The 27,581-nt window shown below is 42.4% G+C and overlaps 2 protein-coding genes across 3 annotated transcripts; one reads left to right on the top strand and one right to left on the bottom strand.

Moving 5' to 3' along the window:
* On the bottom strand, nt 1–10,205 carry LOC113034060 (endonuclease domain-containing 1 protein-like). The gene is made up of 2 exons (XM_026188354.1): nt 10,023–10,205; nt 1–585 (listed from the first exon to the last, which is right to left on the bottom strand). Exons 1-2 carry the CDS (start codon nt 10,203–10,205, stop codon nt 1–3), a joined length of 768 nt encoding a protein of 255 aa, XP_026044139.1.
* fbxl16 (F-box and leucine-rich repeat protein 16) lies at nt 1,792–27,581 on the top strand. Of its 2 annotated transcripts, XM_026186290.1 has the most exons (7): nt 1,795–2,241; nt 17,093–17,798; nt 19,334–19,576; nt 19,741–20,006; nt 23,479–23,563; nt 23,764–23,827; nt 25,215–27,581. In XM_026186290.1, exons 2-7 carry the CDS (start codon nt 17,100–17,102, stop codon nt 25,361–25,363), a joined length of 1,506 nt encoding a protein of 501 aa, XP_026042075.1. In that variant the 5' UTR covers nt 1,795–2,241; nt 17,093–17,099; the 3' UTR covers nt 25,364–27,581. The 2 variants fall into 2 exon arrangements, with proteins under 2 accessions (XP_026042076.1, XP_026042075.1); XM_026186291.1 differs by lacking the exons at nt 23,479–23,563; nt 23,764–23,827; nt 25,215–27,581 and adding an exon at nt 20,817–21,627 and having other exon boundaries at nt 1,792–2,241.

Here is a 27,581-nt window from a genome sequence, read left to right as displayed (position 1 = left end):
TTATTCCTTACATTCATTTTTAAAGAGACTCATTTTAGGCATCTTTAGCCTTTTTTGCAGGATCTCCTCCAGGTCCTCCAAGGACATCTCCATCACATCATGGCCATCTTCTGTGTTTTTTTTCACAATGTCATCTTTACTGTTGGGATCATTTCTTCCCACTGCAGCAAAAGTAGGAAAGTACTCCTGCAGTCCAGCTGTGAACGTTGGGCAGCAGTAAGCAGTCCAAAAGTACTCAGGAACAGTCACCCTGTTATTGATCTTGGGTTCATCTTTCTCATAAGGCATGACTCCAGTGATAACATACATTTTTGATGTGCAGACTTTAAGTCTTTCTGCCATCCTTTCTTCCTGATTTTTCCAGGGACCGTTATTGAACTTTTTCATTTGAGGAACAATATTTGTCAGGGTGAAGGTAGCCTTTTTGGCTTCTTCTGTCTGTTGGTGACCACTGGGGGCGAGGTGGCCTCTGGTATAACCAGAGTGTTTATAGTCTTCATTGACTGCCTGGCTGTTCTTCACATCAGGATTCACGTCAGGATCTCCTTGGTACTCCATTCCTGTGTTGAATTCGTCTGATACCAGCTGAATGACAACAAAGACAGACTTTTTATTTCTTTAGAAGCTACAAAGATTATTTATCATTCTTCATACTGTGTGTGCAAATAGTCTTTCAGTGTGAGTTTGTGGGAATGTGTAACACTGAGAGATTACTGTCATACTGCACAGTCATGTCATTTTGAAATGTGAGAGAGCAAATAAAATCCTACAGACTTTTTTAACCATCGTTTTATTAAAGATCATCTAATTTTGTGTATGTTTTCTTCTTTATCTTGTCCTGTTATTTATTCAGTTATATTTGTGTTATTTAAGTTATTACATTATATGTGGTATAGTATGACAATATCTAAGGCAGGACAGGCAGGAGGAAAATAACTGCTTTAAATGTGTTGCATATTGTTTGAGGTGATGGAGAACAATGTGGCAAGTAGAAGAGTCAGTTTTTGCCGCCTGCTAATTTGTGCAGCAAGTGTGCTGGAATATTAAGGAATAAATCATAATATCATAGAAATGACACAACGATCGATGCTATGGGCAGGAGTTTGCCCATTGGTCAGATAAGCTGTGCACCTTTCTTGCTACATTTTATTATAACTTCTAATGAAGGTGTATTGTCCCCGCTCTGTTGGCTTACTTTTCAAGTAGTTTTCCTTTGAACTAAGACTGTGTTGCTATAGTAACAAAGAGTTTTAAAAGAATCAAGTTTAAAAGTAGGACTGCATATGTCTGCCACTTTTTAGCATCCCTCTTCTGTTTTTCTTCTTCACCCCCTGTCCGTGCTGTCTTTGAAGATAATCGTTTTAGTACATCCCTCAGTGCATAAAGTAAAAACTTCCAAGGATCAGTGCATTTCCCAAAATCGGTGACCAGAAGACTGCAAAACGAGAATCTGCATATGCTGCTGACCTTACATCTGGATAACTGTGGCAGCCTGAACTCTTTCTTAAGGTCAAACACCAGTTTTTCACAGAGCATGTTTACAAATGCTGTAATAGTCGGAGCATGCGGAGTCACCCAGTTGGTGAAGAGTTAAATAACTCGCTTCTTTATTCATGAGCAAATTGTTTAATGTTGCTCCAACTTCTGCATCATATGAGCGGCCTACACACAGTTTTGTGTGTCCTCCACAGTAATGGGGGTTCAGTGAAGTTTGCTGTCTGTCACGAGTGGAGAATGACGTGCGCTGTTGCTTCAGGTAGCAGTCACATACACACACGGGCACAGGTAAAGCAGCTGTTGGTGTTTGGTTTTCGGGGTGTGCAGCATGCAGAAGCTGCTGCTCCTCGGGTTACATAAGAAGCAGACACGGTGGCTCTGTGCACGCCGCTGCTCCAGCTGCCCTCGCCTATCTCTTTAAATGAGACTGAGCCTCTCCGCTCTGCGTGTGTGCATGTGTGTGTGGAGGAGAAATTACGAGACAGAAAGGGCCACTGTAGGACTCGGCGATCGAAAACACAATAGACAAGCTCTTGCGCTTGGATGCGAACGACTTTGCAGAGGAGCCGAATGTGGTTTTCTGTCTATGGCGCATCTTTAGCTCGGCGATTGGACGCAGGACCAGCTCGTAATAATTATTTATTTCGCCCATTCTGCGCCGCACCGGTGGAAGAACCGTGATCGAGGCAGCGACAGCGACGTGCTGATCATGGATTAATGCCCGAGTGATTTTTCATCTACAAGGTAAACTGCGGAAAGGGCCGGCCGAGGGAAATGTGTCCGTGATCGCAGGGTGTAGGTGTGTGTGGCGGGGATGGATGGATGGCGTTACTTTATGGCAGCAGCATCCACGCCGCAGCTCCTCCGCGCACAGCGAGAAAGAGGAGACTGCAGGAAGAGGGTGATGTGGGTGAATGGCGGTGGATGTTTTAGTTCTTTGTGTGCACCGTGAGGCCTTCAGGAGCCGGAGCTGATCAACCGCATCGAGCTGCGTATTGTTAACAAACACAATGACGTCAACGTCTGTCAATGACGCACGCTCTTTCGTTCTTGTTTGTTTAACAGTGAAACAGGCTTTAGGAATCCATTTGGACTGCAATGTTTCCTTTGTGTTGCTGTTGTTCCCGGTTCCACCCATGATGCTCTGTCAGCTCTTCTTCATTCTCTGTGGGCCCGCTACGCGTTTCTGCGCTTCATATTTTAAAGGCTCCTTAAGTAGGTCAAATTGAGAAAAAGCAGTATGTTAGGAAAGCCTGCTACCAAGAGCTCGCTTCGAATTTAAATGTGTGGGACATCTTTTAATAATGCAGTTCAGGATGGTTGTTAGGTCATTCTTGGTAAAGGGCCACATCCTTTCAAATCCACACCCATGCAAGTTTTTCACTTGTGTATGTTATCGAATAAAACCATCAGTGGTATCATGAGGGTTCACCAGAAAACAGGTTGTTTCGAGATGGCAAATAGTGATATATTACATGTAGTGATATACAGCCCGTTTCAGGCTGGCGCTCCTTTCCTTTAATCTGACAACAACTAAACCATTGCAGGCTTCACTGGGAGGGATTCTGCTGTTCAGGCAGGGGTCACTCCTGATGTGTCACATGACTTCATTCGCACATAGCAACACAAAACAGTAGTTTTGTTAAGTTACGCTCATCATTGATAGAAATGTTTTGGCTATATTGGTCTTTGAGTTGTTCTTTTTCTACAGTGAATGCTCAGCACACACTTTAGACAGCGCTTAAAAATGGTAATTATTTGGTTTTCTTTTCCCATAAAGGAACACAAGGCCAAAGATATACAAAAATCAACATGCAATAAGAATTTAGTGGCACTGATTCTACAATGTCTGCCTCCTGGTGAAGTTCTCTTACTTTTCTCTGCATGAACAAATGTGAAAAACAGAATTGTAGGTTTACTCAGGTCAGCACGGTCTCAGTGTGAAGCTGCTATTAAAGAGTTGGAGGAGCCACTGGACAAAGGCCCAAACTGTCAGCCTCAGTGGAGAAGATGCTGGTTCAGATCCAGCCCAGAAACCAGTCTGCACATGCCAGGCATGAACTGGAAACATGTGTCACTTTCCACTGTCCAAGTTTTACATCACCATTAAATGAGAGGCTACCATCTAAAACTGACACTTTATAAAGTTTATAGGTGATCATGTGAACAAAGAAACGTCATTTTTGAAGGGAAGCTTTATGGTGAGAATGTTTGAAGGAGTCGAGGTGAGTCGTTCAACCTGGAGAAAACTGTACCGGCTGCTAGGCATGATACATGCATCAGCAAGGCAGAAACACCTGCTGTGGAGCAAGGCACGCTAAAGTTGTGGAATAACCTTTCCAAAATGAAACTGGTTGTGTAGCTCACAAGGTTGAGCAAGCGAGCTATATGCCACAAAGGTACAGCAGAGACCCGAGTTTTCCTTTCCTGTCCACTCTCAACTATTCTGTCGTAATAAAGGTTAAAAAAACTAAACCCAACAGTACTTAAAAAAATCAAGTCTGTGCAGGGATTACAATCATTTAAACTGAACTAACATATCCAAAAACTCGGCTACTGAAAATGTATTTAGAGGGAAACTTACCAAAGGGACATTTGACCAGATCTAAGTTGTGCTTTAGAATAGAAGAATCCTCTAACTGTCCCACCGGGGGAAATTTGGTTGTAACAGCAGCAAAAAACACACGTAAACAAACAGAACAGGACACAGAACAGAAGCACACACAGTCTTTACATATTTACATCATGGACAATAGTTACCAAAACAGAGTACTGTACCGTTATTAAAATTAAAGAACAGATACCTGGCAAACTCAGGTTGTGGTGTGCAGACAGAGCAGGATACTGAAAGATGTTTAAATAGTTAAGAATATTTAGAATAATTAGAAAAGTGCCGATTGTGTACTTTATGCATAGTTTTGACCCTGCATGTATCATTTTTCTATTCATTTAAAAGCAAGCAGACAAAAAACCCCAAATGCTGATGGCAGGTTTGTCATCATGTAGCTCGAGGAAAAGTCAACCCCTTCTTCAATTCATTGGCTTCTAGAATTGAATGTCAAATCATTCTCCTCACATAAACTCTCCTGAGTGGGTGCGCCCCACCAGAATATATATGTTATTACTATATTACCCAAACAGAGCTCTTAGAAGCTTGTACTTATAGTTTCTAGAGTTCACAAACGCGCAACGGGCAGCAGAGTTTTCAGCCGGCTCCTGTCCTGCTCCAACACGCCGTCTCTTAGTTGATCTAAAAATGCTGCTATTGGCTCATGCCGCATCGGGAACTTCCCACCATGACTTCAGTAAAGCGCTATATAAATACAGGCCATTTTACCATTTCTCTTTATACATCCCAGGCTTTTACATGCAGCTGTTGAATGTGATTGAATACTCTCTGCCATCACTTTTTGGTGTTTTTTCCAGTTTGATCTTTATTTCTGGCGTCTCTTTTCCAAGTGCATGCAGCAAACGGCTGGCTCTTCTTGAGCCCCATTCTACCTAAAAAACGTCCGACCCTTTGGTGGTCCGCTGTCTCTGTGCTGCACCTCTTTTGCCTGCATTGGTCTTCTGGCTGCCCATGTTGTCACAACTTTCAGATTGTAGTGCTTTTACCAGAGTTTTTGATAATAACATCCTTCATAACAAAAGTATTGCATTAGTCTATATATATGAACATGAGAGAAATGCAAACATACATATTTACATGGTGATGAAAGGTCTTAAGCCATTCATAGACCATCTGCCTTTGAATATGATCATGTGTATTCTTTTATATCGTAGCTTTTTGATCCAAAGCAGAATTAGCACATCTGTTTCCTTCTCTTCATATTAAAAGGTGAACAGCTATCTACTCTGACCAGTTGGCAGCTCAGAGGAAAGCGAGAGATAGAGAGATGAGGACACAACGCAGAGTGGAGAGAGAAGATGCTGAACTCATATTTTATAGCTGTTCACCAAAGCTCTCAATATGTGGTGAAAAGAGACGTCAGTGCTAAGAAGGCCATCACAAGAAATACCAACCAAAACTGTTAGAGAAATTCATGCCAGGTCACCAATCTGACACAGTCTTAAGAAAAAGAAATGCACAAAGACCACAGAAGATAATCAAAGTGAATGATCTCACACTTCTTCCCTTGGATAAGAAAACTGTCTTTACAAAATCCCAGCCAGTAGCACTGATCCATGTCACCATCAAAGTCTACAATCAAGACATGTCTGCATGAATGAAAGGCTTACAACACGATGCAAACCACTGTCAGTGCAGGAATGCCAGGATAGAAAAAGCATCTAACACTTCAGTGGACCTGGGTCACCGGTGTTTATTGATGAGTACTGATAGAAATAGCACGATGGATTCTGAGGTGTACATGGCTACAGTTCTGTGAAAAAGTCTTTGCCCCTTCCTGAACTTTTCTTTTTGCATGTTTGTCACACTGCCATGTTTCATGTCATCAAACAAATTTTAATATTAGACAGAGATAACATGATTAAATGAAACATGCGACTTTGATCAGCCGCATTGGAGGGTTTTCTCGCACGAACAGCCTGAGATGCTTTGACATCTCGATCAGATTTAAGTCTTTGACGAGACCACTCCATCAGTTGCAGCTAGCGCTCCAGCCCCAGACCATCACACTACCACTGTTGGCATGATGTTCTTTTTATGAAATACTGTGTGAATTTTACACCAGATGTAATAAGACTCAAACCTTCCAAAAAGTTCAGTTTCACTGAATATTTTCCCTAAAGTCTTTTTTTCTTTGGCAAATCTAAGATGAACCTTTGTAACCGTTTTTGGTCGTCTTTGTGCTTTGGGCTAAAATATTATCCTCGGACCTTAACTAAGACGAGTGAGGCCTGCAGTCCTTTAGATGTTGATCTGGGCTTTTTTAGGACTTCTTGTGTGATTTCTTGATGCGGCCTTGGACTGGTTTTGTTAGTCTGGCCATTTGTGGAAAGGTTCATCACTGTTCCAGGTTTTCTCCATGTGGTTTACTAAAGCCTTACAATGGTTTTATAACTCTTTCCAGACTTACAGATGTCAGTGACCTACTTTACTGTTCAGGCAGGTTGTATTTAAGTGATTTCTTGATTCAGCAGGTCTGACAGAAGGTCAGGCCTGGGTGTGGCATATGAAATTCAACTCAGCTTTCCAAAAAATGTGGTTAATCTCAGATAATTCATTTCATTGATGACTCTGTTGGCTCTACCCAACAGAGTCATCGGTGACTCTGCATATAAGAACCAATCCATGGTAAATGGATTGGTTCTTATATAGTGCTTTTCTACTCTGTCTGAGCACTCTTTATACAACAAGCGCCATTCCCTCATTTGCACAAGCACTTTTTTCTACACCTAAGTGCTTTCTATCTAACATTCACAGTCATTCATACTCCAGGGATGCAGTTTGCCCAGAGAGCAAATATGAGGTTCAGTCTCTTACCCAAGGATATTTTGGCAAACTGAAGGAGAGAGACCACAAACAAGTGGCTGACAGTGGCTGCAGTAAAGGTTTAGCAGAGCATCTTAAAGGATTCAGCTGTATAAATTAAAAAAAAATAAAGTGTAAGAATAAGAAATGAAAACAAAAATATTTAGAAGTTTTGATAGTTTCTCTAGTTGTCTTGGTGCACGCTCAATCATGCAGGTAAGCAAAAAAAGTTGATTCAGTTCATCTGGATGTTTTCAGTGGGAGAAACGTTTCGTCATCATCAGGTGACGTCTTCAGTCTCAGCTGACTGCAGGTTTCAGTCTTATAAACAGGACATTTGCATGATGACTGAAACCAGCCCACTGAAGGAACAATGGGCTGGGAGGTCAGTCCCTTCATCATTAATATAACTCTCATGACCATTGATCAAAGCTCACTGAAAACGCCACGTCCAGATGAACAGAATCAACCTTTTCTCTAGTTGGTTTTGAGCCTCTGATCATCAGCAGTGTTTTTGAAAAATACGTCCTGAGAGAGGAATATATCATGTCAAACGTATCGGTCCAAGTACAGAACCTCGTGGACTCATTTACATGAATACACTGGAATTTATCAGTGCAATGAATTTCCTTTAATAACAGCAGTTTGTTTTAGTCATTAATGGTATTGAATCCTGCATCGAGGCCTAACAGGACCTCACCGCAGCAGAGACATGTTCACAGTTAGAGGCCGTAAGACGATCGCCCGTCGCCTGTACTCGTGTAGATTTCTGTAGCTGATTGACAGCAGCCGAAATGCATCTTTGATTAATTGGAAGATAGCTGGGACAAGTAAAGGCTTTTAAGGAATATTGTAATGACAACACCCTTAAAAGACTTCCACATAGACTAATAAAGAGAAACTGATCATATTTAATATTGAAGTAAAACTTCAATAACAAAGTTTAACGTGTTGTATGGACAGCTCTGATAGACTTGTTGAAACATGGTTTGAACTTTTTGAATATATCATAAAGTAGTCTGTAAGTCAGGCATGCTCTCCCTCTCAGAGCCGTCTGTCCTCTCCCCTTCATTCCCTGTTGGTTCCTTATAATACAATTAGATAACATTGACCTCTGTGGATTGTTTTCACTACAGCACAGAAAATCAGTATGAAAAATGCAAAAGATTCACAACTAAAATGACATGTACGGAAATATAAGAACGATTGTTAAATCATATCTTGTATTTTATAACATCTTCAGCAGAGATATTCATGACATTAGGTAATATTTATTATTAATCCCTTTTTAAACAGAACAGCCTTAAGATTAGCCCTGTGAGCGGGTTAGGGTCTCTGTCAGGAAGTGTTTGAACATATACACACCTGCCCGCTAGCTTAGGTCGGCCAATCAGCAGCTCGGCACCAGAAACTAAGTATAACTTTAGAGGTGACCGTGCATGTTAGGCAGGCCTTTGGCACTCTTTAAGGAGTCGACTGACTTTGTTTCAACGTGTTTGATTTTATTTTTCTTTATCCTGTTTGTATATGTACAGCACTTTGTGAAGCCTGGTTTCATGTTAACGTGCTGTATAAATAAAGCTGATCTGGTCTGGACCTGTGGCTTCATTTAAAAGCACACAGTTGGTTTGTTTTTATTAAAAAATAAAAAACTAGCATCAAACATGATTGTCCCCTGTGCCTCGCTCAGGACAATATTATCCAGTTGTTTATTTGTGATGTTGTGATAGTTTCCACTGTGGTAAAGCAGATGAATATAAAAAGGGCTTCGGGTCAGATTTGGGTATTTCAGGCTAGCTGAGTCAGAAGGGATCATCAAACCCTGTTAGTGAAAAGTAAATGATTATATATTCCCTATAGTGATACTCAAAGATAGGCATAAACAATATTTTGACTGACAGTGAAGTTTACAGTGGGTGTCAAAATGATTTATAACAGATATTTCCAACAAACAAACAGCTCCGCACCTCAAAAAAGTATCATAAAGGAAAAAAGTCAAACATTGTGATGGACTTTTTACATTTGTGAAAAAAATGTAAAAAGTTGTTGTATGGCAGTAATAAATAGACTGAAGTTACCAGAATCACTGGGATATAACAGATATAACTAATGTTAACGCAGGGCCTTTGTTTCCAGAAGAATATTTAACAATATTATATTCACTTAGTTAATTTCAGCACTTCCTTTTTGCTGCTACAGGATATTTTAACTGAAAATAAGCAAGCAAGATGAACTTCTTTCTACAACAGCGTGGTGGAGCTGCACAGGTAGCCAATTAAATTAATAACAGTAACATTTATTTGAAGTCATTTTACTTTCTGTAAAGTCTCATTAAAATTATTATCAGTCCCTCGGTGGATAAAAATCTCTCATTTGTAAAACTGCTGTAAAGTTTTATATTTGTTGCTTATTATTATTATCCATCCATTTCCTTCTACTTCTTCCGGGGCCTCCTCCCAGGGGGACATGCCCAGAGCGCCTCACCCAGAGCGCCTCACCCAGAGCGCCTCACCCAGAGCGCCTCACCCAGGAGGCATCCTTGGAGAGTAGCGACTCTACTCTGAGCCCGTCTCGAATGAAGGAACTTCTCCTATCTCTGAGGGGGAGGCCGGCCACCCTTTTTTCTGCCACTTATATCTGGGATCTCGTTCTCTCAGTCACTACCCAGAGCTTGTGACCATGGGTGAGGGCAGAGCTTTGCTGCCATGCTCAGCTCTCTCTTTACCATAAAGGACATGCAGCATCTGCATCACTGCAGTCGTGGCCTCAATCCAGAGCGAACTCGGCCACCACCCCATGTAGCCAACAGAACCACATCACTTGCAAAGAAATCCTGGCCACCAAAGTAAAGCCTTCCTGCACCTTCTAATTCTTCTAAAATTATGAACAGGATCAGTGACAAAGAGCAGCAATGGCAGAGTCCAGCTGCCACCATGAGTTTGACTGATTTCAAGCTTCTCAAATTGTTGTATAGGGAACGTACAGCTTGTAGCAATGGGCCACAGACCCCATACTCGCAAAGCACTGTGGTCAAATGCCTTCTCCAAGTCCAAAAAGCACATGCAGACTGGTTGGGCAAAATCCCACGCACCCTCAAATCTCCTTGAGAGGACAGAGAGTTGGTCCAGTGTCCCACAACACGGACGTATCTGAGGTTCGACTTATGGACAAGTTCTCCTTCCCAGTATTCTGGCATAGTCCTTCCCAGAGAGGCTGAGGAGTGCGACCCCCCCATGTACTCGGGGGTCTGGTCCATTCGAGTCTTGCCCCCCATCGCCATGCGATGTTATAGAGATGTGTCAACACAACAACCAGGGACTGAAATATCTAGATTTATTTTAATGTCTAACAACAAACAAACATAACAAAAACACACTAAGACAGTACACACTGTCATACAACCAAAGCCTTATTCGAATCTAAATTTTGCACTACTTTCCTTCAGCTCTTTGAATTTCTTAAAGCCTTTCTAGTTAAAGTCACAGTGCATACATACACATGTGTGCAGGTGCATTTAGCCTCTCCTGTGGCTCAGGGGAGTCCTTATAGTGTTCAGAGTTAAGCAGCACGTCTCAGCTCCTGCTGTGGTCGTGTGGGTATCACGGACAGTCTCAGATTACTGACCTGTAGCATCCTGGTCTTAGCTGATAGGAGTGGCATGCTAGCAGTTGTACTCTGACCTTTGACATCAACGAGACCTTTTCTCCCAGAGAGCCACAGCACTGGATATTTTCTCTTTTTCAGACCATCTCTGTGACGTCATGTATGTTTCTCAAACACCAGCCAACCACATTCACTCAAATCATCACCATTCTGGTCCTCAGCTTGAACTTCACCAGGTCACCTCGACCTTGTCTAAGTGCACTGACTTGTTGCTAGGTGACTGACTTATTAGATATATGTGTTAGTAAGCAGATGAGCGGGTGTACCTCATGGAGTATATGCTTGGCACATAGATTTATTCTTTAAAGGAAAAATAGAGATAGCAGCAGGACCCTCTAAGAAATGCAGCAACAGGCGGTCAGCCTGAAACTGATATTTGTGCCTTATTCCCAGTCATTTTGTCATGTATTAATATTTTTATTTACAGTGTAGTTTGGCTTTCTGGTTTCCTTCTTGCCCAGTCTTTATGTGCTCTGTCTGGCTTGCTGATTGGATGCCTTTGTATCACCCCTGCTTTTAATACTACTCCACAATTTGGGTTAAAGACATTTATTTTATTCTGTGTTTTTGCATGAATGCCATCCATCACTTTCTAAACTGATGGGCCTGTATCAGTGGTGACAGGGTGGAGGGTCGGGTAGACCCCGGACAGATCAGTGTGTGCAAGGCTAACAGGAGAACCCACACAGAAAGGCCCCGGCTAACTGATGGATAACAGGCTAACCACTGCTCACGTCAATTTTATTTATATATCACAAAATCAAACAGCTGCTTTTTTATGTCCGATACTGATACCGATATCATAAATTTGGATATCTGCCGATACCGATATGAATCCGATATAGTGTTTTTTAATCAACAAAACTGTTTTTTTTTTTAATATCTTGCTGCATTTTGTATAAGTTCATACTCAAGTTTAAAACAACAACTACACTAAAGCTATTCTGTTATACCTGTATGCAAAAAAAATATTTCATAGTTCAGCAATACTGATCAATCTAATAAACTTAAACCTACACCATCCTCCCTATTCTGGTATTTTAAAGAGTACTTAGCGTAAATATTAAGCAACCTAACTAATAGGGTTCCAACTCCCAGCAACAACAAAAATAAATAAATAAAAAATAGGGAACCACCCCTCACGCTCCACCTCATGATGCTTAATCGACGTAATCAACCTTAATTTGATGCAGTGTGAAAAAAAATGCACAGAAATCAATTATTTTTCAAGAAATATTAAATAGATTCAACATCTTTCTTCAACAAAATTGCAGACTGCACAGATGGTACCTTCCCAAAGGAAAAAGTACTATAGCTTACTAGGGTATATATATTAGACTTAATAGTCACTATATACAGTAATTGACTTCTATACATTTTACATCAAATTAAAACTTTGGGTGTAAGATTCGGATAAGAAAAAGATCCTCGAGTAGAAAGTAATAATAAATAAATTCTAACAACAGCTTATCAAGCTTAAACGTGCTGCTGTTGTTCAGCCGATGGTTTCCTCTTTCTGGTGCAAAGTGGGCCAAAAACAAACCAGAGACACGGACTCGCCACAGAAAAGCCGATCAGCTGATCATTAAGCAGTTTCATGATTGAAGTAGCAGCAAGAGGAGGCAGTCGCTCCATATATCATTTGGTAAGCTTAACGCAGGAATGCTTTACAAACATTCAGAGATGGACTTACACACTTGCTTTACTTCTCTCGGGATAACTTTGTCGGAGATGAAATGCCAGGTTGCTAGCGAAGCTCCACATGCTATCCAGACCACCGACAGGTCCTGCATGCCACAGCCGCTCTATCACGTGATGCATACTGCTCCGACGTGCTAACGTTCTGAGGTGAGTTACGGCGTGTTGCAAGTTTTGTGAGGTGCTTTCGTGATATTTAATGGATCGGATTACATTTTTTATTTTTCTCCGATATCCGATCCAGTAATTTAGGTCAGTATCGGACCGATACCGATACGTAATATCGGATCGGTCCATCTCTACTTAAAAGTGCTTTATAGATTGCCTGAATTATTTCACACAAACTCTTTGCAGTTGTTTCAAATATACAATATTTCATGAACTATTATTTTTTTAATCAGCTAGCACTGTGGGAAACAGACTCTGACACTCCACAGCTGCACCCACAGTTCATAATGCTGAGTAAGAATCACATGTGAGGGAACAGACTACTGATATTTCCTGCTAATGACAATATTGTATGTGTACATGTGTTTCCTCTACTCGGGAATGTTGGATTTCATTGAGTGGTTTCCCTGTATTAGTTCTTTTCCTTAAACTTGTTACATCTGTAACAATGTGTTATTTAAATAGTCTGTTACAGTTACTGTCTTGGAGCAACTGTAACCCGCATCATTTCCTGTTCTGATTCTGATTTAGTGCTTAAAGAAAGAGAAGCCTGTAATATGGGACAAAAATCAAGACAATTTAATTCAGTTCAGTTTCATTTAAATAGCACCAAACTGTGACAACAGTCACCTTAAAAACATTTAATATTGTAAAAACTCCAATAACACAGAGAAGCCCCCGATAATTAAAGAACCCTCTGTGAACCCTCGGGGCCAAAAATCTCGGTTTTTTTACACAGACTTGGCTATTTCATGTGAATCAGCTAAATTGTGTTTAGCACTGCTGCTACGTGGCACAGCAGACTGTGTGTAGCATCACTTTGTGTTATCTGTGTAGTCTTTATGGTAAACTTTGCATCTGTGATATCAGAGGGACTGTTCCAGCTGTCTTTGCTCTGATGGGTTCTCCTGACGTTACTCTGAAGTGTTTGCTTTCTGAAACATTTCATTGTGCTCGCTGTAGCCACAGTTGCTGACAACACTGGCGTATTATGTAATGGATGAACCTTGTTTATGCTACTGCAGAGGCAGTGCCAGTCTGCTGAGGAGCTGACAAGACATGAAAGTGAGAAAATGCACAATGTGTTCATACTGAAAAGTGCCTTTGTTGTGCATACATGCACATATAGCATATAGCATCACATCTAGCTGTGTTAATAGAATTGGACAGGGAGATAGTGCTGTGCGTCTGAGCACCACAGTCACCATGTTATATAACTGAGTGGTTTGAGCTTTCATGCTACTGATACAGGGAGGGCACACAGAACAGGCCTCACTCCTTTACACTGTGCTGTCTTTTACTTCGATATCATGTCAGGTTCTTTTAACGTTAGCAAGAAGACCGAGTGTTCAAATAACGGGGTCAGGGCTACCTAACACATTCCAAACGATGCAACATGAGGGTTACTATCTCACACAAGACTACAGACTGGCAGCAGATGGGGTTTGAACCAGCAACCCTCTGATTAGTAGATGACCAGCCTGACCTCCTGAGCTACAGTTGACTTACCTCCAATAACAGATGTTACAGTAATACCAGCCCTGGTAGGTTCTCTGATGGCAGACTGGTCCTGGCCAGCAAAGTGTGAATCACACTGAAACATGTTAACTCACCTGGATCCAGGTTATCCAGGCCCCACCCTGGAGCCTGGTCTTGGGGACAGCTACATGTGTCAATCCTCCTGTGGACCCTCCGCCCACAGAAAGGCCACGAGCTTCTAGTGCAGTATGGACTGGGCAGCGATACTTGTGGGATTATCTCTGGGTCTTCTTAAGCAGTGAGGGAAGGAGTGAGGAGCGCTGTGGACCAGCCTGTCATGGTGAACAGAGAACAAAGCTGTGGATTTAGCTCTTCAAATGTTGTGGGTACTGACTGAAAGAATGAGATGACAGATATAGGCCTCTGGTTTCTGAGCTCTCCCAGATACAGAGACACACTGAAAGGAGCCAGTGAAGTAAAGGTGTCTAACTACAGTGCCCCCAGATGGACACAACAGACGGGAAGACCAGGGTAGATGCTGAGATTATGTTATGATGTCCTGCCAGAGGAGCCAGAGGAGGAGGCTGGGGAGACGTAGGGGCCTGCTGCCTGGACTAGGGTTGCCAACCGTCCCTTAAAATACGGAATCGTCCCGTATTTAGAAACAAAAGAACACGTCCCGTATTGAGCTAATAAGGGACGCACTTTGTCCCGTAATACAGTGAGAATCAAAAGTAGTCTATAAATGTTTATGGAATTAACACTTTGTTTGAAAACATAATTCCCAGCCCCTCTCCTGCTTTGTGACCAATGAGCTGACAGCACACTTATGACAATTCAGATTACCGCTCATCTCATTGGTCGAGGAAAGGTCGCTTGCGGAGAAAATACCGGAAGACAACAGATGACCACAACAAGAAGCATGGCCAACAGGGAAACAAACGCCGACACTGCGGTGCAAGTCTCGGACGACAGTACACCTAAAGCTGGGCAAACACTGTGCGATTTTTTCAGTCACGTTATTCAGCTCCTGCTCAAACTGCACGATTGACTCGCAGTTGGTAGGTCACGATGCAGGTCTCACACTATACCGCCCGATGCTCTGATGCGACCTGAGTGCTCACACTGTGCCTCCATAAAATGAAGGTTATAACAGAAAATCTGTCGCTCGCTCTCTCCGTCTCTCACTCACACAGACACACCACCACCATCAACTTTGCTAAATTGCTAATGAAAAACATGATCAGGCAGCTGTGATTGAGCAGCAGTGTAGATCCAACTATTTTCACGGTTGTTGTGGTCGTGATAATTTTGTGATGCCACATCGAAAAGGCTCGGATGAGCTTTCCAAAGTTCTACAAGTTGTGCCTCCATCGCTTGTGTCCAGATCACACGCTGCACAGCCGTGCTGCTCCGCCCTCACGAGCGATTGATGATCGGGAGCTGGTCGTGAGGTGTTAATCACTTCTCGTTACCCCACGTATACTACACGACGCACGATGAAGGCCAAAATCGGTCCGATCACTCAAAAATCGGCTCAAAATGGGCCAAAAACCGCACAGTGTGAGCCCAGCATTAGAGCAGCAATGTTTGTTCCCCTCAGAGAAAGGGAAGAATGGGAAAAGGAAAACACCTGGCTGGAAAAAGTTAATATGGGCATGTGCAGTGAATATCAGCGCTATGTGGCCAGAAGTGTGATAATATAATTTATTTTGTGTAATAAACAACTGCAAGGATAGATGATTACAACAAATAGATGACTAATACATAAAAGTAATACATAGATGAATAATGATGATGAGTTATGATGCGTAATCATGGGAACAAGCGGGTTTACAAACAGGAGCAGCTGATTAGCATTAGAAAAGCTGAAATAATACCTCAACTGAAGCCAATTGTACTAAATGCACTATATGTGCACTGTTACAAGAATATTTTTCTTTCTATTGTTTTCTATTATTTTAAGTTAAGCAGGACAGAGTTCTTTTAAAGAAAGATTTACTTATATTCTCAAAAGTTAAGCATGACAGGCTTCTGTTTAAGAAAGAGACCTGTTTTATGTGTTAATGTTGTCATTTTGAGCTAAAAATAAATGGCTAAATGATCATTTGTTTCCCATGTGTTCATATCACAAAGAATAGAATATGCATCTACTTAAATCAACTTCAAGTCAAATGGTTAAAAAAATAATTTCACACACAAAAAAAGAGCTAGAAAATTCACCACACTGGGAAGGGTGAAGACAACTGGGTTGCCCGGCCCTGGCCACGAGGTGTCCCTTATTTATTTTTCAGGGAGTTGGCAACCCTAGCCTGGACCAACAGAAGGACTTTGTTATTCAGCTGCTGCTAAAGGCACAGCCTTTACTTTGAAGGTGAAGCAGCTCTGTTTCCAGCAAACAGGACTTGTAAAGAATTCTACATGACTCCTACATACAGAATGTGTGCCATTTTAAACACACAGCAAATTCAAAATATTGGACACAACAAGCTTCTGTTTATGAAAATTTACAACATCATGTGGGTAGAATAGCTTTCAAATAAGATGTCAGAGTTTTCACAGTGGACGCAGTTTGGTTAACTTTTATGGTAGCTACTATAATTTGTATGAAACGAATGTTTAGGAGTATAGCTGTAGTTACTGGCTTAGATCAAGAGCACGACGCCAAAGGAAACACACCTGTCCCTCGCACGCCTCAGCACCTCTGCTCTTCCTGGAAGGCCCAGCTGGAAGCACAATAAATGAAACAATATATTTAGACAAACAGCATCAGATCTGCTCACAGTGGTCTAATGAAAGTAGCCATATTTCTGATAGGGATAGTGAAGACTGACGGGAAAGAAAGAGGGGAAGACGTGCAGGCCGCGGGCTCAGCTGTGCAGCGTGTGGTCGTCTGCTCATTCCAGGAAGCTAAACCGGCGCCCATGAAAGCAGAGATTTAAAGAAATTATAAATCTGCAATATCAGTTTGAATAGTTTAAAATGACCTCAGATGTGTTAGTCCTGCAAATCAGCAAATTGTTTAAATCTAAATTCATAATATTTTCCACAGAAATGTGTTAGAATAGTAATTTTTCATTCCTCTGTAAATTTGTCTCCAGTTTTGTCTTTCAGTGTTTAACGGCGCTCTTTGCATTTGCTTTCTTTCACCAGATTCCCAATGTTGAACATGTCCACACCGAGTGAACTGAAGTCCTCCTGTGTGACTCGTAACGGGATGGTGAAGCTGCCTCCCAGCCAGCCCAACGGCCTGGGCAGTGCCAGCATCACCAAGGGGACGCCTGCCGCCAAGAACCGCCTGTGTCAGTCCTCCTCTGTACCCTCCATCCTTCCTCCTCCACCATCTTCTCTATCCTATCACCATCACCACCTGGATGGTCCAGGTATGCCCCACGCTGCAGCTCCTCTCCTGCCCTCTGAGCCTGGGAAACCTCTGGTGGGTCTGAAACCATCTCTTTGCCAGCTTCCTCCTCTCACCCTGCCCAAACCTGTACTGCTGGAGCGCCAGCTCGTTCTGGATGAGAAGCTGCTCAACCGGCTGCTTTGGTACTTCACCACAGCGGAGAAATGTGTACTGGCGCAGGTGTGCAAGACGTGGCGCAAGGTGCTGTACCAGCCTAAGTTCTGGGAAGGAGTGACACCCATCTTGCATGCTAAAGAGCTGTACACCTTACTGCCCAATGGGGAGAAGGAGTTTGTCAGCCTCCAGGCCTTTGCTCTGCGTGGATTTCAGTCGTTCTGTTTAGTCGGTGTTTCAGACCTTGACATTTGTGAGTTCATTGACAACTACCCGCTGTCCAAGAAGGGTGTTCGGTCAGTCAGCCTCAAGAGGTCCACAATCACAGATGCTGGTTTGGAGGTAAGTTGCAGTGTGTTTGGAATAAAACGTTCAGTCCAAGCCATACCTGCAAAAGCTCTTCCTCGCAGTTTCATCAGCAATGAAAGCACCACCATTGATGTACCAATTTATTATCACTATTTGTGGATCGAGCCATTAAGAATGTAGATTCTACTTCCCCGTGTCTTAAATTGCATTTGTGTTTGATCTTTATGAACTGCTTTTTCTTCTCCTCTTTTAGTTCATACTGCACCCTTATTTGAAGATGAATACAGTTTTTGTTTCCAGACACCTGGTTTCACCTGTTAGCACGCACATTACTTTCATTCATTCATTGTTCTCATTTCTGAAGCACAGCGTGAAGCACAGAGAAACCACCTTTGGCTCACTTTCCCTGACACAAACCTCGTGAGTTTTTATCACAGTGAACAGTAGAACGTGTATTTTGCTGAGACAAACTGGTGACATGTAACCAGCAAAACAGAGATTTTAAATAACTGGCAGCTGTTGTACTTTTACCCAAACTGTTTCTGTCTTTAAATCAGTTTCAGCCCTGATATTTAAGGCATCACTGCTGATGACACTAATGCAGCAACAATATTATAAAAGTCTGTGAATTAGACTCTTTCTGCGGAAAATAAAAGGACATATAACCAGTGACAACTGTTGCATGAAACATGGGACTGATGTGTCAGTAATGAGAGCAATGATGGATTTTGCATAAAAATGTTTCAGTTGTATTTGCGTATATGTGTTAGCTCAGACAGCTGATTTGTCACCTTGATCACTGAAGCTTGATTGATCGACGGTCTTTGTCCTGCTGACAGAGTGCCAGTTTAGGTTTCTGAACACAGAAAGTAGACAGCTGATCACTTCATGGTCAGCTTAGGTTTGTGCTGGAGCCTGTGCCAGCTAACGCGTGGGGCTAACGCGTGGGGCTAACGCAGGGCTAACCATACACACTCACATTCACACCTTTCACTGTCCTGTGGGAGGACCCCACAGTGATTGGATGATTACTAGATCTTTTAAAACTGGCTTTTAGATCAGAATTTATGGTTCTCCTGATCACTCTTATTGATTAGCTAGTCCCCACTGTGGCAGTGTGTCAGTAATAGCAATCACAGCTTTCTAACACATGGTATATTGAGAATGAAAGATTGTGGGCTTGAGTTTCTTTTCATCCATCTCATTAATCTGAGCACAGATGTAGATTGTATTATTGCAGGTCTTTACCTTATAATAAGAGCCTTGAGGCATCTGTTGTTGCCATTTGGCGCTGTATAAATATATAAAATGAACTGAAAGATTTGCATGACTGCTGGTGTCAGTGAGCTCACCATAAAACCTGTGGGTTTATTGCATGTCAGACACTACGTCTGATAGTGATGACCTCAGGACTTTCTCTCCTCGCTCTGTAGCCTCATACAATGATTTCATTCATTCATTTTTTTAGATAATATGTTGTCCAATGTTTGCTGTCCAGCACTGGCTCAGGAGACTTTACAGTGTCTGTGGGTATAATTACATTTCACATGTTATTTCTTGTGTTTCAGGTTATGTTGGAGCAAATGCAGGGCCTGATGCATCTCGAACTGTCAGGCTGCAACGATTTCACAGAGGCTGGCCTCTGGTCGAGCCTCAACGCTCGGCTCACGTCCCTCAGCGTCAGTGACTGCATCAATGTGGCGGATGATGCCATTGCTGCTATCTCACAGCTCCTGCCCAACTTGTCAGAGTTGACCCTGCAGGCTTACCATGTCACTGACACAGCCATGGCCTACTTTACTGCCAAGCAGGTAGGAAGTTAAAATAATAATGATATAAAGTGCTGCCTAGTTTAGCTGTACTCAAGCTTTTTTCTATATTGGACTTCTTAGAATCCAAACAACTTTTTTGGCTTCATCTTTCTTAATTCCTTACTAGTTACTGACATAATTAAAAAAGTAAAATTCCTCCACAGGGCTACACCACCCACACTCTGCGGCTTCACTCGTGCTGGGAGATCACCAACCATGGTGTGGTAAACATGGTCCATAGCCTGCCAAACCTGACTTCTCTCAGTCTCTCTGGCTGCTCCAAGATCACAGATGATGGTGTTGAGCTGGTCGCTGAGAACCTGCGCAAGCTCCGCAGCCTGGACTTGTCTTGGTGCCCTCGGATCACGGACATGGCTCTGGAGTACATTGCCTGCGACCTGCACAAGCTGGAAGAACTGGTGCTGGACAGGTGAGTGTTCTTTGCCGTCCTGCGCACGTAGACGGAGTCTGTAATCAGGTCATATTCATACAAAAGGAAGTTACGATAATTAATCCGCTTCAGTGGCAATAAAGATACAACTCATGCTCATGCAGGTATTAAGGTTAGGGATAAAATGTTTACTGGGCAAAGGTTACAGATGTGGAGGTGTGTGCTGTGTTCTCATCCATCTAGCAGTGCTAATCTGCAGCCAGCATGAACTTATTTTGCTTAAGGTCACTTTAATACATGGAGGGCCTGCTGTCTGTGAGAGCTGAATAGTGGACAACCTGCTCTACAGCCTGAGTTGCAGCTGGTGTTTTATTGGTGCAAGAACTTGTAGACTTGGCCAATTTATCTTTAACACAGTGAGGATTTAGTGTGCATCAAGTGATTTTCTAATATTTAAGTGTCTATTTCAGTCCTCACATTTGAAGGCAGCACCTATGCGCCACATGTTAGTGTCCATGGCAAGGCACTGAGCTCCTCTGCTGTCAGTGTGAGGAGCGTTTGTCGAGTGCAGTAATGTTCTGGGACAGGAAGAAACATTTTCATTTAAGGCCTTTACACACTACACGCATAAAATCTATCTATAATAAAGCCACTCACACTGAATCTGCAGCTTTCATTTTTTAGAACTATAAGCATATCTGAACAATCTGATTGGGCAACAAGTGCACTTGTAATTTAAAACACACATTGGTACTATATGGAAACAGTAATCCTATTTTACGTCAGACACGCAGGTAGATGCTGCTCCGGGTCAGTCGGCTCTCTGAAATGATTTCTCTGCCTCCTCAGATGTGGTCCCAACTCTCCCAACAAGAGCTCACACTACCCCACTCACATCCTGAAATATGCACAAACGCAGTCGTGAAGCAGCTTCCACTCCTGGATCAAACCGTGAAATCCTCCCCGCTGCCGCCTTTCCTGGGAAATGGATGAACCGAGAATCTCACTCTCTTCCTTTTCTTATTCAGAAACACAGCTCATCATCGCCTAATGTCAACTTTGTTTTTTTCACAGTGTGTTTTTGAGGATGACGATTTGTAAGAACACTTTCAGTGTGTGTGTACACAACGCACTGAAAGTTTGCCTCTGAAAAATCAGAAGTTCTTCTCACTTTCCCCCAACATGCTCAGTGTGTAAACACCTTTACTCATTCATTATTCATGTAACAATGACAACATGTTGTTGCTGTTGTATCATAGCCTGCTGTAGTTAGATAAATAATATTAAATATAACACAATTTCAGTGAAAACTAAACTTCAGTAACACAGGAAGTACATTTGGATTCCATCAATGTTCTGACTCAGGATGGCAGGGGGCCAGAGCCTATCCCAGCTGTATAGGCTGGACAGGTCACCAGTGTGAGCTTGATTATGTCATTGGGGTACTAATGTGTTTGTGCTGTGGGGCTTGACACTTCATGTAAGCTCACTTGTTATTTTCTAATTTAAATTCAATTCAATCTTATTTGTATAGAATCAACATTCTCCTCACTATTATTAGGTAAGACCCTACAATAATACAAATGACACCAACAGTCAGACAACCCTCTATGAGCAGCACTTTGGCGACACTGGGAAGAAAAAACTCCCTTTTACCAGGAAGAAACCTCCAGCAGAACCAGGCTCGGGGAGGGGCGGGGCCAGTTGGGTGTGACTGGAGGAAGATGGGATAAATAACACACTGTGGAAGAGAGCCAGAGATGAATTATAATGTATAACTAAATGCAGAGAGGTGTAAAAACAGACAGTGAGTGAAAAGATAGTAAGAGAAGGAGAAATGCTAAGTGAATCACAGGAAGCCAATCTAAGGGAAGATTCAGGCTCTAACTATATGCTCTGTCAAGAAGACATGGTGTCTGTTTCCAGAATGCAAGCTGCTTAGAGACCATATTTCTAAGCTTTTCAGGGCCGAGTACAATAACCTCAGTTTGATCTGAATTAAGAAGCAGAAAGTTAGCAGCCATCCAGGTCTTTATGTCTTTAAGACATTCCTGCAGTTTAACTCATTGGTGTGTGTTATCTGGCTTCATGGACAGATAGAGCTGGGTGTCATCAGCATAGCAGTGTAAATGTATGCTATGTCTTCTAATGATGCTGCCTAAGGGAAGCATGTATAATGTAAACAGAATTGGTCCTAGCACTGAACCCTGTGGAACTCCATAATTAACCTCAGTGTGTGAAGAGGACTCTCCATTTACATGCACAAACTGGAGTCTATTAGATAGATATGATACAAACCACTGCAGCACAACCATGGTTCAGCATTCTTTAACAGTCTCCTTTTACTTCGGTTGCTGTTTACACACAGTTGGCTGCAGCTTTCCCGCCACTAGCCACACACACTGACAGCAACAAACACAACACAGACCCTCTTTCCCATTCTGAAGCCGGCGGGGTCATGATTGCGGATGCCGTGCAGGTGCGTCCACCTTCCCTGCAACGGCACCGCAGACCGCGCCCTGCCACAAGTACTTTTAATGCCTGCAGCATGCTCTAATCTCTGTAATAAAATGTATTTATTTAAATGTAACCATTCTGGACCACACACTCAGCTCTTCGTCACAGTCTCAGACTGTCCTGTGTGTTCTCCAGCTGGCCCATCATTCCACTCCTTGGCTGTGTTTTCTAACTTACAATATCCGTATATGCCAGATACCGTACCAAAGATAAAATACTTCGCAGACTTTTGCAGATATAGATTTTCGGTTTGATGTCCTACAATTGCATCTCTTCCATAACATCCTGCTGCACCTCCAACTTCCTCGAAACAGCATGACAACAAAAAGGATGTAAATCCATCCCTAGTGACTTTCCCAGTTCTCATAGTGAATTACTGAGACACATCATCTCAAACTGAAAAAGTATTTCACATCTCAGCAACGAATGCCTCCAGTTGTAACTGATAAGTGCTTCTGTTTACATCGCGTCAGTGAAACAGTCAGCCAGGGTTAGGAAGTGTGTTTACTGCTGTTTTGAGAAAGCAGATGTATCTCCATCCCGATCCCTAGCTGACTAGATTTTTGAAAACCATGACATCAGTCTTCCGACTTCAGTCTCACCTGTGACCTCTGAGACTGTCTCCTTCCATACTGGTAGGCAGGGACTCAAAGACAAAAAGACAAGCAAACATACAATCAAGCATCAGCTCTCACTGCCTGAATCACAGTCAGAATTCAGTGTTTTGTTTCTAAATTCGATGGATTTGACAGATAGAGTTTTGCTTCTTTAAATTCTGCCAGGTTTCCTTTGTTTGGCAAATAGCATGAATACAAACGCTTCTTTCTGACCTCTTTTACAACCTCGTCAACATCAAAAATAAATGTCATGATCTGCTCTCTGAGAGCACGCTGTAATAAGAAAGTCCTGTGTAACCACGTCTACACACAGTCCTCCACTCAAACGTGGCGTCATTAGATGAAGGTGTAATGTTGCTGATTGTGTGTGATTTTAGGTGTGTACGGATCACAGACACAGGCCTGGGATACCTGTCTACCATGTCATCATTAAGAAGTCTCTATCTGCGCTGGTGCTGTCAGGTAACAAAAACATGACATTTATTGGAATTGTAATTTAAAAAAAGAAAAAACAAGGCAGCGTTAAAGATACAGCATCTGTACATGCTGCAGTGCAGCTATAGGAACAGACTGTAGCTGACACCATACAGATCTTACTTCTAACATATTATATCCAGGCTAAGCAGTTCTGGAATTTTGAATGTCATTTGTCGTTGTTGCAGGTGCAAGATTTTGGACTGCAGCATTTATTTGGCATGAGAAGTCTTCGCCTACTGTCTCTTGCAGGTATGATCATCTTGATCCATCTTTCCCCAAATAAAGTCCTTTATAATGTGGGTCTGTTGTATCTGAGTTAGTGACATGCTTTCAGCGTACAACCCTGTTTGTAATATAATATATGGAAATAAAAACAGAAGGCACTGATTTCCAAATAAAAAAGGATTAACCATGGCACACTGCAGGCCTCCAGATTCCTTTATGGTTTCATCTGGTGACATTTCAAACACACCTGCTCTTCATCAGACAAGAAACATCGAGCAGCTCCATCTGAAATCGTGTGTGGGCAGTGGATGGTGAATGCACAGGTGCTTATACAGCACTTTTCTGCTCTCCCAGAACAACAGTTAGCTATTCTGTGATGGAGAGTTTATCAAAGAGTATTTATACACTGAAATGGGTCAAAATGCATGATGTCTCATTATTATGCTAATTTCCTGCTGACCTCACACAGGCTGGCCAGGGGCAGCCAATAGGATTGGATGTGGCCGGCCGGCTGAACAACGACGGTGCCAGTCCAAAGTGTCTGAATGTGTCAAGTGTTTTGACTGACACTGTAATATTAAAAAAGGTGCAGAATCACACAGCTAGTTAAGTTGAGTGCAATACTCGGTTTTGTTTGCTACAGAGTCTTCTGAAATGAAATATATGCAGGGGTCACATATTTCAAGAACTTAGTTGCAAAGAAGTCGTGAAGTTTGTCATCTGCAGCACACAGACATGAAAGCATCTGTATGTTAGCGGCACTCTTGCAGGAGTAACTGGTGTACAGCTGTTCCACTCTTCTAGACTAAGAATCCAAATGTCCTCTCTGGGAGTTACAGTCCCTGGGAGGGCATGTGGGAGTCCTGTTACCACTTAATAAAAACGGAGATCTAAAGGACTAGCTTCAATATTATAACAACTCAACCAACCTCGATGTGTTAAGCATCTGTCGTTTATTATTCCACCAGAATGTAGCTGCCATCACCAGTGTGTGAATGTGTGTGTGAATGGGTGGATGACTGGATGTGTAAAGCGCTTTGGGGTCCTTAAGGACGAGTAAAGCTATACAAATACAGGCCATTTACCATTTACCAGAATAACCAAAGGACTAAATGAGGAAATATCCTTTAACAGAATAGGAGTGTGCAGCCAGTGCACACGTGCAGTGTGCTCCTCTGCTCTTTTGTCTGTATGTTGTTCCTGATTCCACATTTTGAGCATCTGTATGATTATGTGATCGTAAATGTAGGCTGTGTGCTGTCGCTGTGACATAACAAGCCATTAGAAAATATCATCATTTTCACTACTGACAGGCTTTTTATGGAATAAATATTAATCACCGGAGAGAAGCGATCAGTGCTTTTCTTTAGCAAGCCCACAGCTGAAGTGTTCTTCTGCTTTGTTCTCCTAGGCTGCCCCCTGCTGACCACCACTGGTCTGTCAGGCCTCATCCAGCTACACGAGCTGGAAGAGCTGGAGTTGACTAACTGCCCCGGAGCAACTGCTGAGCTCTTCAAATACTACTCGCAGCACCTGCCTCACTGCATGGTCATCGAATAAGGCCCATGACTGACAGACCACCATACTTCCTGTTTTTCTCACTCTTATACTAAATGCTAACTGCTCCTCTTGTAACACTGTTGCTCATTACCTGACCCTACACCCAGCCCGTCTTCCTCCACACCACTCCATTGAGTAGACTGACCCACAGCTGGACAGAGAGGAAGGAACTCAGACGATGGTACGTGCCAGACCGGGACGATAATGGGATGGTATCTGAGGAGATGCTGGAGCAAAGAGTTTGATGTAACATCTCGTCTCAGAGCAAGTTTTTTTCCTGGCTGTTGTCTACAGAGAAGAGCGCATCTTCAAAGACTCTGATAGTGTTGACTTAATGGATACTGAAGCGAGTGACGGGCAGATGCAACACGGGAAATAAGAGAAATGGAAAGATTGATGTGTTTTAGCTGTTGGAACTTACATACGCGGTCACACGCCGTAAACATCCTGTATATGGTGAAAGCAGTGAGTGTAAGTCCTCAACACCACGAGGAGTGACATCTCAGACTGAACCCATCAGTTGGTGTAATATAAACGCTTTATTCGTTCTTTTTCTCACAAGTATTTGGCGCTTCAGTTTTCTTTGTTTCGGGAAAGCCATATGTCATCGCACCATACACCACATGCCAGCTGGAAAAAACAAGACCAGTTCAGTCAGTGACGACAGGGATGGGAACATCTCTCTTTTTCTCCTTTGTGTGTGTCAAGTGTTCGTTGTGGACTTGGAGCGACCCATCATTTCGGAATAAAGTCACCACTCCTGAAAACTAAAGTAATAAGAAACCACAAACAAACAGTCACATCTGTTCACGTTTGGTTTGATTGGGGGGTTTGCACTCCGGTGTGTCCATTTGGTTTTGTGCTCCTTTCTACAGTTTTTGCACACAGGTGTAGTTTACAGGCCTGGAGGAGACACGCTGAGAGAGTCTGCTGACGATATGATGCTCGTGTCTGAAATGGTGAATAGAAGTGAATTACAAGTTCAGTAAAGGGGTTTGACTTCCTGAACTTTGAGTGTCACGTTTAGTGTCTGAATTTGAAATTGAGCTCACTGAAGCTACTTATTTATTGTGTGCAGTTTGCTAAAGCCAGGTTACTTTCAGGCAGTGAATGCAGGTGGGTTGCTGTTGGTGTTCAAATCAGAGAAACTATTCAAAACTACTTTAAACTATTAGAACAATGTCCAGTAGAAACAAAGTCTCATTGGTGAGAAATGTTGCCACTAAGCCACAGTCAGAGAAATCATTTGCTGTAAAAACAAACAGCATGAATGAGGTTTCACATTTTCAGTCCAAACTGGGCTCTAAGCTGCCTTCTTCTGGCCACTGGTTGTGTTTGTAAAATGACACTGGTAACCATGACATCAGTAACTGGGAATCCCGCGGGTCCCCTCCTAAAGACAGGAGCAGAAGCAGACAGGTGTAGGTATGCCGACCCTAACCAAACCCCGCTGACCCAGTCGACATCAGCTGTAAACTGTAACGTGAGCAGCATAACACTGACCAGGGCTGTGGACCGCTGAAGCGATAACTACTACAGTGTTTGATTCTACAGTACATACAGTAGGTAATAAAAGACAAAAGCTCCCCGTAAGCCAAAGAATCCGAGAGTCGTTTTCCACCCTGACAGAGAGCCTCCATCCTGCCTCGCTGGTTGAAGAGACGTATCAGCGTCAGCCACCGTTTGCTTGTGACAAATGTTGCTTAAATGTGGCTGCTTGTTTCTAAGTGACGACGGTGAAACGGACCGACTGTACGAACAATGTAGAGCATGCATGTTTTTAGTTGCCTTTTTGTTACAGATCGGTTCCTTTTAGGTGTTCTTCAGCATTTCTTCATTGGACATGAATACATTTATTTATTCATGTATTTATTTATTTATTTAAATCAGTTTGTGTCTGATGTAATTTATTTATTGAAGAGATATTCTTAAATCAATTTCGTGTTTGTTTGAGAACTTGCTTTTAATCTGGACTTATTTCATTTATTGCTGTCACTGCTGCGATGATTATTATAACCACCATGAACCACTGACATCAGTGAAGTGTCCGAATACACAGAAGCATCTTATTTTCATCTGTTCACTTCTGCTGACTGTGTTCCCCTTTCTTAAAAGTAAGGGAGCAGAAATTGGCAATTTTGTATCTATTTGTGATTGTCCTGAATATGGCAACAAAATTTATATACACACACACGCACATATATATATATATATATAT

This window comes from Astatotilapia calliptera, chromosome 12, assembly GCF_900246225.1.
Source record: "Astatotilapia calliptera chromosome 12, fAstCal1.2, whole genome shotgun sequence".
NCBI lineage: Eukaryota > Metazoa > Chordata > Actinopteri > Cichliformes > Cichlidae > Astatotilapia > Astatotilapia calliptera.
The sequence above is the reverse complement of the archived record's forward strand: the minus strand, read 5'-3'. Positions and strand labels throughout refer to the sequence as shown.